The sequence below is a fragment of the Pituophis catenifer genome, unplaced genomic scaffold (assembly GCF_029215685.1).
Source record: "Pituophis catenifer annectens isolate HBS135680 unplaced genomic scaffold, rPitCat1.0.hap2 SCAF_1, whole genome shotgun sequence".
Lineage (NCBI taxonomy): Eukaryota > Metazoa > Chordata > Lepidosauria > Squamata > Colubridae > Pituophis > Pituophis catenifer.
Genome location: NW_027256881.1, coordinates 159,339,043 through 159,352,161, shown reverse-complemented (window position 1 = coordinate 159,352,161; position 13,119 = coordinate 159,339,043). Strand labels below are relative to the sequence as shown.

The 13,119-nt window shown below is 40.2% G+C and overlaps 1 protein-coding gene across 1 annotated transcript in view; it reads right to left on the bottom strand.

The window, feature by feature from the left end:
* Window positions 1-6,127, bottom strand: part of LOC139309040 (cytochrome P450 2K6-like) — a 28,353-nt gene extending 22,226 nt beyond the window's left edge. Inside the window, exon 1 of the mRNA XM_070933103.1 lies at window positions 5,945-6,127. Within this exon, the coding sequence (XP_070789204.1) occupies window positions 5,945-6,127 (183 nt within the window). The remainder of the gene's footprint in view (window positions 1-5,944) is intronic.
* Window positions 6,128-13,119: the final 6,992 nt, after the last annotated feature.

Below are 13,119 nucleotides of genomic sequence, written 5' to 3'. Positions count from 1 at the left end.
ATCAAGGAGCTGAAAGATTACAGACCATTTGCTCTAACATCTGAAGTTATGAAGACCTTTGAGAGGTTAGTATTGGCCCACCTGAAAATCAACACAGATCCGCTGTTAGATCGCTTGCAGTTTGCCTACCAAGCAAATAGATTGGCAATGATGCTGTCAATATGGCACTTTACTACATGTTGCAATATCTTGAATCCCTGGGAACTATGCATGGGACCTTTTCATAGACTTCAATTCAGGATTTGATCCCATTATTTCAATTTTTTCAGTCCAAAATGACTCATCTAACTGTACCTGTCCATACTTGTAGGAGGATTGGCAAAAGCAAGCAATAGGTGAAGCTTGGAAAAATCGATCAAGCATCTGGTTGATAAGCAGAGGTGCTCCCCAGGGCTGTGTGCTCTCTTCATTGTTTTTCTCTCTCTGCACCAATGACTGCATCTCTAAGGACTCCTCTGTTAAAGTACTGAAGTTTGTAGATTATACCACAGTCATTAGTCTTATTTGAGATGGTGATGAGTCTGCATATAGACAGGAGGTTAACAACTGGTGCCATCGGAACAATATGGAACTGAACATGATTTTAACTGTGGAGATGAGAGTGGATTTTAGGAAGAGCCTTCCTACTATATTTGACAGCACAGTATCAGCAGTAGATTTTTGATTCTATAATCTCCCAAGATTTGAAATAGATCCTTAACATTAGAATTATCATTTAAAAGGCACAACAAAGAATGTTCTTCCTGTGTCAACTTAGAAAGTTCAGACTGTCCCAAGAGCTGTTGATACAGTTCTACAGAGCAGGGGTGGGTTCTACTTACCTTTACTACAGGTTCACATCGTGCCCGTGCGCAGATCTACTTTGATGACATCCGGGTCAGTGGGCAGAGCCTCCCATCGGTTTTATGACCGGTTCTTGTGAACCGGTCCAAACTGGGGGCAACCCACCACTGCTACAGAGGAATAATTGAGTCTGTCATCTGTACTTTGATAACTGTCTGGTTTGGTATAGCAATTAAACAGGGAAAGTGTAGCATCCAACGGATTGTTAGAACTGCAGAAAAACAATTGCAATCAGCATGACTTCTGTAGAAGATCTGTATATTGCAGAAGTCAGAAGGAGAAAATATTTATAGACCCCTCACATCCTGGACATAAATTGTTTCAACTCCTCCCCTCAGGAAGCCACTATACATATATTTACCCATGCTGAATGGCTGCAGTATTATTATTATCATTCCCATCTTCCCTACTACCTCTTATTGGTATCTGTTATGTATGTATCCATTTTGTGCGGGAAATTCAAATGATAGAATGTTTGTGATTGGTTAATGGTTATTTCAGAACTGTATATAAGAAGGGCTGTTGCCTGTGTTCCTTTGCTGAAGTCTCACCCTGAATTAAAGAGCTGTTGTCACTAGCTTGCTTGTGCCTCTCGTTATTCCCGTGCTACAACATTGGCGATGAAGGTGGGATTGAGGCCACAAGAAGCAATGCAAAAAGAGCTTTGAGTTTCAGCCAGGGTGACGAGCGGGCTATGGAGACTTATGGCAATGTCTGCCTATGTCCCACCAAAACCCTTCGACCCGACCCGAGAGAAATGGGGGTTGTATCTAACCAGGTTCGAGTGTTCCCTGGAAGCAAGTGAGATGCAAGGTCTCTCGGCAAATCAGAAAAGAGCTCTCTTCCTGAGCCACTGCGGGCCAGACGTTTTTGAGATGGCCGAATCCCTCTGTGAACCTACACCAGTTCAGACAGTCCCCTGGGATGTCCTGCAAGCAAATCTGAGAGCCCACTACGCTCCCGTTCCTTCGAAGTTTGTACAACGCTATGAGCTCTGGCAACGAGTACAAAGAGAAGGAGAACCGGTCAGTGCATACGTGGCTGCCCTTCGAAAAGCCGCAATGCATTGCGACTACTGGGATCTTGATGATGCACTCCTTGAACAGTTGATTTGTGGCGTTAGGGACACTCGTTTACAGAGGCGCCTGCTCGTGAAGCCAGACTTGACATTAGCCGGTGCGCTTGATGAAGCCAGAGTGCACGAAGCATCTACTAAGGCTTCCAAAGCGCTACAATGTCCACAGCCAGGTAAAGATGGCCCCAAGTCAGCACCTGTTCATTGAGAGGAGGTGCAGACCAGTACAGAAGAAGAGTCAGATGAGGACGTCTTCCACACTGACAAAAAGAAGGGCAAGCAAAGTCGTCGCCGTGAAAACTGCTCCAGTTGCGGTGGAGCTCATGAGAGACAGTCCTGTAAATATCGAGACACCATTTGCAGGCAATGTGAAAAGAAGGGCCACTTGGCTAGAGTCTGTAGAGCTCAATTTCCTAAAAATAACAAATCACGTGACCACAACGACCAATCAGAACCGACACGTTCGAACCAGCCAACCAGAGATGGCGGCACGAGAAAACGGCACGAGAATCAAAAGCGAGACACCTACAGCACGAGAATCAGGCAAGCCAGCACGTCTGTAGAGGAAAAAGTCTACACCAGAGTAGAGATTGAAGGGAGACCATGCAACATGGAGATCGATACCGGGTCTGCCCTGTCAATCATGTCCTGGGCAACGCTTAAATCACTTCTACCGAAGCTCCAAAGAAATCAACTATCAAGGCAACGAGTTCACCTCCTCGACTACCAAGGAAACCGAGTTCCTGTGGAATGCGTGGGCACGTTCCGGGTCACCTACGGCGAATTCCAGAAAGAGCTTCCCCTGACGATCGTCAGCAAGTCGCTACCAAACCTCCTGGGCCTAGGGTGGTTTCGAGCCCTCGGCATGGGCTTCACGGGTGTCCACAGCCTCGGCGGACCGTCTCTAAAGGACAGCCTCCTGCACAAGTTCCAGGACGTTTTTGAAGAGTCACTAGGCAAGTATGTGGGGACCCTTATTTCTTTTAACCTAGACCCTAATGTAGCCCAGATTAGGTTGAAGGCAAGATGAGTACCATTTGCCTTAAAACCAAAAATAGACGCAGAACTTGACAAACTGATTAAGCAAGGGGTGCTGGTTCCTGTAGATCACGCTAAGTGGGAAACCCCAATAGTCACGCCAGTCAAGTCAGATGGATCAATCAGAATCTGCGCTGACTATAAATGCACGATCAATAAGGCACTCCAACAGAGTGCGTACCCAGTCCCGATCGTCCATCATTTGCTTCATTCCCTGGGCCCTGGCAAGATATTCGCTAAATTAGACCTTGCACAGGCATACCAGCAGCTGCCGGTAGATGACGCTATGGCAGAATCGCAGACCATAGTAACGCACAGAGGTGCATTCAAATGCACTAGACTTCAGTTTGGGGTTAGCATTGCACCAGGGCTCTTCCAAAGCACCATGGAGTGCCTACTTCAAGGACTCCTGGGGGTTGTTCCCTATTTTGACGATGTCCTCATTAGTGCCCAGAATGAGGTGCAGCTTGGAGACAGAGTTAGGCAAGTTCTCATCAGATTTAGAGAAGCAGGACTAAAACTCAAAAAGACTAAATGTAAAATTGCAGTACCGTCTGTAGAATTTCTGGGCTACCGAATTGATGGCACGGGTATCCACCCCACAGAGAGCAAAGTAAGGGCCATCCAAAATGCAGAGATTCGTAAGAACGACCAAAGAAGCTCTCTCCCGACTAGATGCGGGGGACTGGCAAGCCCTATCAATTCTTAACAATACAGCATGCCACCCCGTGCACTGCCACAGGGCGCAGTCCAGCAGAACTTCTAATGGGTCGGAAACTAAGATGCACCCTCGATCGCTTACACCCAAACTACTCACAAGATAACTTCAAGGGGGAAGAGAGAGGATTAAGGCAATTTCAAATAGGGACCCCAGTATTCGCAATAAATTATGCTAGCGGTCCACTATGGATAAGGGGAACTATTGTAGGGATCACCGGGCCGAAATCATACACTGTAGATGTAGGACAAGGTAAAATTTGGAGAAGGCACATAGATCAATTGCGCAAACGTTTAAATTGTGAAGCCTGTGAAAATCCAAATATTGTTGAACCTGACTTCCAAAGTTTCCCCAAAACAGCTATCTCAAGCCCGAGTAAACCGGATTACTTATCGGGTAAGCCTGGGCTCCAGCGCCGCCCCAACGAGTCGACACTCCCAGCCGGGGATAGCCATGCCTCTGGAGAAATCCAGGAGGTTCCATTGGCGGAGCCAGGAGAGACGGGAGGTCCCTCTGACTGGCTCGACGCCTCGCTAACAACTGAACTGTGCAGGTCAACCAGAGTAAAGTCACGCCCTGGTCACCTGCGTGATTTTGTATGTAAATATGTAAATAGATAGAATAAGTGCCTTCTGGGAATGGAGGGGTGTTATATATGTATCCATTCTGTATGGGAAATTCAAATGATAGAATGTTTGTGATTGGTTAACTGCTATTTCAGAACTGTATATAGGGCTGTTGCCTGTGTTCCTTTGCTGAAGTCTCACCCTGAATTGAAGAGCTGTTGTCACTAGCTTGCTTGTGCCTCTCGTTATTCCCGCACTACAACAGTATCATTATGATTATTATTCTGTTGCTTTACATATACATTGAGAGCTTCTGCCCTGCAAACAAATTCCTTGTGTGTCTAACTGCATTTCAGCAAATAAAGTATTGCCTTCTATTCTATTCTATTCTATTCTATTCTATTCTATTCTATTCTATTCTATTCTATTCTGTTCTGTTCTGTTCTGTTCTGTTCTGTTCTGTTCTGTTCTATTCTACTCTACTCTACTCTACTCTACTCTACTCTACTCTACTCTACTCTACTCTGCTCTACTCTACTCTATTCTATTCTATTCTATTCTATTCTACTCTATTCCATAGAATTTGACTAGTCTACAAATTTTTCACTCTGTTCCTTTAAGTAGTGAATCTCTGATCACCAACATACAGTATGTGTTTTTTCCTTTGGGGAAGTCTGACCTACTTTTCTTCTTGGCACTGGTACATTTAGCAGAGTCTTTTCTTCAAGTGTCTACATGGTTGCTTTCTGGGTAGAATATGAAATCATTTACTTAGATCCAGAGAGGGCAGGCATTATCTTTTTCTTTGGGGGGGGGGTGTTAGCCCTTAGTGTGACATGCTATTATTGCTCTTGCGTTTTCTTTTAATCTTCCTTACTGTGTTCTGTTTGGATAGAGACTTCTGATTCATGTTCCTTGGTATGCTCTGTTTACATAGAGACTTCTGAATTTAATAGGAGTTTGTTATGTTTATCATGTTCACCATTGAAACTCAGAGTGTCTGGAGTTTTAGTGGCTTGGCTTGGCTCCAGGGGCTTCACTTTTTCCTCAAGTAATCTAATCTCTTTACATTTATGGCAAGTGTCATTTGAGTCCTCCGTCTTCATGGTGATAATGCTAGCAAAAGAGATACACTTATATTCCTCAGTTTGGAAAATGCAATTACACTAAGCCTTTTAAGAGGACATAGAGTAGAATTTTATAAAAGAGAAACTGTGCTTCCAACATGTTGTGGAAGAGATCACCCAGAAACTTTCCAATGGTGCCACTAATGGTTTTGGAAGGTGATCATAAGAATTCCTTAAGGAGAGAACTTAAAATATGTTCTTGCAAACAAATCTGAAAATCAGGAATGCTACCCTTCTTCCTCTTTATAAACAGTTGTAAGAAAATTTTGTTTGTGGTATTGTAAACTGCAGAAATAGATTTAATGACTTCTGCTTAAAGTACAAATATAGAAATGTCTCTAAGTACATACAGAAATCAAGTCATTCAGTTTAAGAACATTTACATTTCTCCACAAGTCCCTGGGGGTTTGAACATAAAATATTTAAATATATTCAGCTTGATCTCCAGTTTTTGAACATTTTACATACAGTAAACACCATCAGGGAGACTTACCCGACCATGTTACCAGGATTTGGTCCCATCCCAATAGGTTTTGGCAAATAACAGTAAAGAGACTTGTTAATGAACAGGCTTTACCTCTATCAATGTTCTGTAAGGCCTCTTCAGATCCATCATGTGCAGATTTCCCAAAATAGGTATAGTTCTGGGTCCCGGAGGGAGATTGTGGGAGCTGTTATTCCTGGAACTGTTCTTTTTCAAAAGAAACATAATTGCAAAAATAAATAGGAATAAAGTTAAAATTGCTCCGGTCCAATCCATTTCCTTTCAGTAAGTGAAAATTACAAGGAATTTTGAAAACTGAAATGATTCCAGCATGTATTTCAAAGCAATGCAGTAGGCAGAGCCCAGCTACTCTTTCTACTGAATCCTCAGACTGCTCTGTTCAATAAAGGACTTCTGGACTTTTCCCTTGTTTTTTTCCAATAGGAATTTGATCTTTTCCTGGCATGTCTTACGCAAATAGTGAAATCATCAAAAGCTTATCAAACCAGTTCCACTTATTTGTACTACAGTTTTTTAGATGTAGATAATGTATGATGAACGTATCTTTTATTTTATGTACACTGAGAGTATATGCATCAAGACAAATTCCTTGTGTGTCCAATCACACTTGGCCAATAAAAAAATTCTATTCTATTGTATAAATATGTCTGTCAGTCAAGTGGCAATTAAGGACATACTTTTCATTTTTTGCAGAATGGAATAGTTGTGAGATTGAATATTTTCAGAAGAGAGGCTCTCTTTAATTCAGCGCCTCTTGTTCTCAGTCCTTGATTCTGTCATCTGGGTTTAATTGATACAGTGCAAGTTCTACTCAAAACAAGAGACACTTTGTAACAAAAAGTTCATGGACCTCTGCCTCAGAACAGTCCTCTTGGCAAATGACTGTGATTCACAAAAGAACAGTGGGTGAATTAAAAGTACATTGTTTTACTTTTTTTTTTTTTGTTTAATTGATTTCCACACATTCCCACAATATGTATAACATACCTATGAGTTTGCATTAATAATTATTATGCCCTTGAATTTCTACATATGTGGAGGTAGAATGAAAATGAATGTACTAATTTTGTCCCAACCTTGTTGAGTTTTGGCTGCACAGAAAGCAATCACTCTGTAGAAAAGAAAATTGTGACAAGGAGGTACCTATGCTTCCCTCCCTCCTTGTAATTAGACATGACTCAATTTAATGACATATGAAGAGTACTACATATCCATTACACCCTTTATTTATTTTTATTACATTTTGTATATTTTCCATCTTTATTATTTCTATAAACAACTCAAACTGATGAACCTACCCAATCCTCCTTCCTCCTCTGATTTTCCCCACAACACGCTGTGAGTTGGGTTAGGCTGAGAGAGGGTGACTGATCCCAAAATTATTTGAAGTGTGTTTTAAAATGGAAGTTTATGCAAAGATTCCAAATTCTGAAGGATTCCATAGTCACCAACTAAGAAGCCTGAATATTTTGGTTGGTGCTAAACTTTAGAACTGGTGCTAAAATCAGAAACAGAAAACTGAAGAAGACAAAAAACAATAAAAGGCAAAGGAAACAAATGGCCCCAAATAAAAGAAAAAGCACTTTGCTTTTCATGATTTCCCTACTATTGGAATCAACATTCCATGAGTTTATAGACCATTACCATTCATGTTTTAAACAAGGCATGAAACATAGACAATATTGAATTATGTTGTAAACTTTTGCCTTTTTGTCAAAATACAGGCATTCCAGGGGTGGAGAAAACAGCTTATTATACTTTTTTTTCCCTGTAAAATCAGCATAACACAGCACAGGTCTTGAAAGGCAGGGGAATGGAAGTAAGTCCAACAGCAACAAATTTGCTAACAAATGGAATAATGCCCCTCTTTTAACTATCTAGATATCACATTTCATTAGTCCTATATATGAAAAACCTAATATCCTGAGGCTCCTCCCCAAGATGGTTGCTGAACAGTAGGAATCTTTCCTTTTCCTGCTGACAATCTGCTGATTTTGGTGCCAAAGCTGGTTCTCTGACAGTATTGCTCCCTAAATTTGAATGGGAGGGCTTAGGAATGACCTAAAACATCTTTTGGACAATCCACTTGGGAAGGGGAGTGTTAAGTATTGAATAGACAGGCACAAGGACCAATCAGAAGCCAGTAGCTAGAGCGGGAAAATTAAGCACGCTTCAGTGGCTGAAGTCGTGGACAGCTCTGGTGTCAATTTGCAAAGCTTTCAAGTTGCCATGAGCAGGAGGGAGTGAGAACTGATGGAGCTGATTGATTTCCCTAACTGAAACTACATTCCACAGATGCTTTCTTACCGCAATCAATAGGAGAGTGTTGGGTTTCACAGCCAGCCAAAGTAGTTAATTGGGGAATGTGATTTATGACACGGCCAGGGAGGAGGGGAGAGACAGGGTCATAGGGAAATGTAAATCTACGTGGGATTAGTTCTAACTGCACCCGAATATTGCTGAAATGGTGCTCCTAATAAATGACTGTATTTCTTTTGAAGTTTGGCTCGTGGCTCATGAATTAATTAGGACATCTCTCGGAAACTTCACAACTATAGGCTTGATTATATGGTCTTTGGATTATTGGACAAAAGAGAGATACAATAAAATGTAATGAGATGCTTCATCAAGGAGAAAGGAGTGGAATTTGGGAAGAGACAATGCCAGCAATTCAAAGTACAAGGCAGACACTGATAATACATTTTAAAGAAATTATGAACCGAATAGAAAGCATGGATGGAATGCTGGAAAATATAACACAAAGGACAATGAGTGATCAAGACGCCCAGGAAGAGGAGGAGCCAACTGAAAGAGTAGATGAAAAAATGGAACAGACAAAACAAATGAAACAAGATGATAAGGAGGAGATAATAACAAAAATAATAAGGATTGATGACATAAGCCAAGGGGAGAGTATTCCAAGAGAATTAAAAAAGGAACCAGAGAACCAGGAAGATTCTTATGGGAGAGAGATAGAGGCAAGAATAGATATTTTGGAAACTAGACAACAAAGAAGGGCAGAGAAGGGAGAAATAATAATAAGAGGGGAAATTAGAATTTGAATGAAATAAATAATGAAAGTTTATAATTCACTGTGAATATGTGTACTGTATGTTTGCTAAATGTAACAAATATGATTAAAATATTTTATTTGTATTAAAATGTATGACATGCAGAATATAGTGATTGTCAAAAAAACCAAACATGTTAGTAAGCAGCATGCAAGGCTCATGGGCTTATTACAATATTGACACAGCTTTTTATGTCCAGGTCCCTCCACTGACATTAAGGGACCTTTCATGGTGGCACATGAAAGGTTTTAGTTGTATTTTCATACTGGTTGGATTTCTGGAAGCTATTTCATTCATCTGAGATTCTTCTGGTGAAAACCTCAAATGAAAAGTTCAGATTTTGTCAACTACAAGGTTTGTCAACTACAATCCAGAATGAAATAACTCACCATACCCTTTTGTTGTATCTTCAAAAATGGGAACAAATGTATCTGCAAATACATCAGCCTGGTTCACTAGAGCTTCTTTGACTGTCTCATAGCCGGTTAGCACCACCATCTCCTGGAATCCCAGTTTGATGCAAAAAATAGGACCATATTCTTTTGACCACTGAACTTCAGCAGAAGGAAAACAAAGAGACTATTGATCAATAATTAGGCTCACGTATATTTCTTTTTTTTTGAAAATTGTGATGGCGTACCAAAAATTATGTATCCAATTAGAAAATGTTGCATCCATTCACAAAAAGATTTCCTTGAAATAATCCTTCCAAGATATTTAATCATATTCGGATATAGTAAATGTCCACTTTTAAATATGTCCACAGACATTGAAAACTATTAGTGAGCAGATGAGACTTACCCGACCAAGTTACTAAGGTTTTATCCCATCCTAGCTAATTTTGGCAAAGGATATTCATGCTTGTTAATCACAGGCTTTACCTCTATCATTGTTCTGTCAGGCTTCTTCAGATCCATCATGTGCATGTTTCCCAAAATAGGTATAGTTCTGGGTCCCGGAGGGAAATTGGGGGATTCCTGGAACTGTTCTTTTTCAAAAGGAACATAATTGCAAAAATAAATAGGAATAAAGTTAAAATTGCTCTGGTCCAATCCATTTCCTTTCAGTAAGGAGTCTTCAGTAAAAATTACAAGGAATTTTGAAAACTGAAATGATTCCAGCATGTATTTCAAAGCAATGCAGTAGGCAGAGCCAGCTACTCTTTCTACTAAATCCTCAGACTGCTCTGTTCAATAAAAGACTTCTGAACTATTCCCTCAATTCTGTTTCCTCCTGAGAAATTTGATTTGTCCCTGCATGCGTGGGCGGTACAAAAACTGGTTTCACATATTGAAACTATACAACAGTCCAGCTTTTAATATAGATGTATATAAATAATCTATAATAATTACGGAATGCAGGATGAATTATGAAAGCTTCATGCCTCTAAACCAACCTACAGGTATAATTCTTTTATTATTTAGTTAAGGACAACTACCTAAAAATGATAAATAAACTAATAAATAACTAATCAAATTAATCACTACTGGATACAGAGAAAAACAGAGATGTGCCTTCTTGAGTAAACATTCAACCAATGTTTTCCCAGGATGTTAAAGAGTTCCTATGTCTCTGTGGTCATCTGAGTGAGAAGAAGAATGCATTTTAGTTTTTTGCATGATCTCTTATTTGAGCTAAACAGGTTTCTGTGACTTTCTCGCCACTTGTGGAATTGGGTAGAGGGTATCTGTGTAGAAGGAATGGAAACTACATTAGAGGTGAAAGCTGCCATGCTGTTAAAACCCTTCATCTCAATTGGCAACTGTCTTGGCATTTGTACAATGTTGGCACATACTTGCTGATTTGGGCTTGCCAATGGCTCCACCAGCTGCCAGTTCACCCATTCTTCCAGTAAGCTCCGGAAAGCATTCTGGATGGGATTGATCAAAGGAATTGTGTTTGCTCTCAATTATAGAAGGCTTGGATTCCCAAGTTCTCCAGTGCCATGGGTTAAGCCCAGGCAATGAAATGATTGGTTGCTTGTCTAACATTACTGCTTATCAACAAATATTTTAATAGTAATTTTATTGAAGATTATAATTACAATAGTAAAAACTGATACAAACGAAAAACATGGAAACGAAATGACATGGAATCTGTTCATTTGGTCCATCCTGGTATCTAATGCATCCTTTAGAGTTCCAGAGAGTTCCTGAGATTTGTTCCAGAGAGCTGATGGGTAGTTTGCCTGTGTTTCTTGACACTGCTTGGAATAGGCATATAAACAAGGCCCTGGATTGGATTGCTCCAATACCACTTGTGATTGTGCATAAATCCAAGTGTCTCTCTGGTAGATGAAATGCCAGAAGAAACCACCAGGGGGGATGTTGGACTCCTGGCTTTGCTGGCATTTGTTCTCCAGACTTCTCTTTTAGTAAAGTACCCAGAGTTGTGATAATTGGGATGGCATGACAAATTTGTGAATAAATAAGCTGATTGGAAATTACTATGTTTTGTAACTTTTCTCAGCTCTTGAGTATGACGCACAGCTGCAAAGCAATCCATTTCTTCAAATTTGTTGCATGTAAGACATTTCCTTGTGTTAAGCTGGATATTATATGTCCCAGAGCAACCCTTCATTGTATTGATTCAAATCGCTTTGCTCCTGTCTTTTTTCCTTTGCTTTTAATATTTACATATATGTCATTTAACAACCCTCTTAAGTTTCCCTGGTGCTGAATCTAACCATTAACCAGTTCTGAGATTTTAAACGTCTGCATAGTTTCTTCTACAATTAGAGACCTTTCCATCACAGGCTTTTATCTCTAAACTCAAAAGCATTGGCTCCCTCTGCTGGCACCTTTGGATCAATTATTTTTGGATGCAACATATCCATCAATTTTGCCCAGGACAGAATGAAAGAAACATTCTTCTCTGCTGCAACACCTAAGGTGAAAGCTTGAAACCTTTGCTCTGCCTATTATATGGCCTCTGCCTTTGAAGAGGGTGTGTAGCTGAAGTGGGCACTGATGCACTTTAAGCAGGTCCTTAAACATGAAACTGTTTGGGAATGCATGCTCCTGGAAAAGCTGTAGCTTCTAGAAGGTATCAATGAGTGTGCTGTATATGTCTTTGTTAACTCCAAAGCTCCTTTCCAATTTCTAGCCCCAAGCATATCACATCCTTGCAGAGTTATTTTCCTGGAAAACACTACAAATTGCAGTTACAAAAGCTTCCAATAAATGTGAAAGTTTACACCCAAAGGGCAATCCTAAAACATCTGCCTATTGGTCAAGCATTAATTAAGGGAATACTTTTCATTTTTGCAGAATACTTTCAGAAGACAGGCTGTCTTTAGTTCAGAGCCTCTTGGAAAAATCTGTACATTTTCATTCTTGTATCTGTCCTTTACTCGTGAAAAACATAGTTATTTAGCTCGCTGAGTGTTACAGGTTCCCCTCTTGTTTCCAGTCCTTGATTCTGTTCTCTAGCTGTGATTGATACAATGAAAGTTCTACCCAAAACAAGAGAGATTTTGTAACACTGAGATCAGGGAACTCTGCCTCAAGTCTTAACAAATGGCTGTGATTTCCAAAACAGCAGTGGGTGGATCAAAAGCTACATGATGTTACTTTCTTTAATTGATTCTCACATTCCCATAGGTATTACACCTTACACCCTTGAATTTCTACATATGAGGAGGTAGAATGAAAAAGAATGTACTAACTTTGCCCATCCCTATTGTGTTTATTGTCCTTTTGCTGCACAGAAAGAGACTCTGGGCAGGTGAAGCTCTGTTGCAATCACTCTCCAGCAAAGCAGATTGTGAGGATAAGGAGAAACTTACCTATGTTTCCTCCTTCCTCCTTGTATTTAGACATGACTCAATTTAATTACAAATGAAAAATAGCACATATCCATTACACCATTTATTTATTTATTTATTTATTTATTTATTTGCGTGCTTATTATTTTTATGAACAACTTAAACTGACAAACAGACTCAATATTCCTTCCTTCTCCTATTATCCCCCTACAACAACCCTGTCAGGTGGGCTGGGCTGAGAGAGAATGACTGGTCCAAAAATTGTTTGAATTGGATGATGATGATGATGATGATGATGATGATGATGATGATGATGATGATATCCTTTCAGTGTGTCTGATTACTGTATCTTTATCTCCCTATCTTTCATGGTGCATCAATGGGCCACGTCTTTCCACATCTTTCTATGC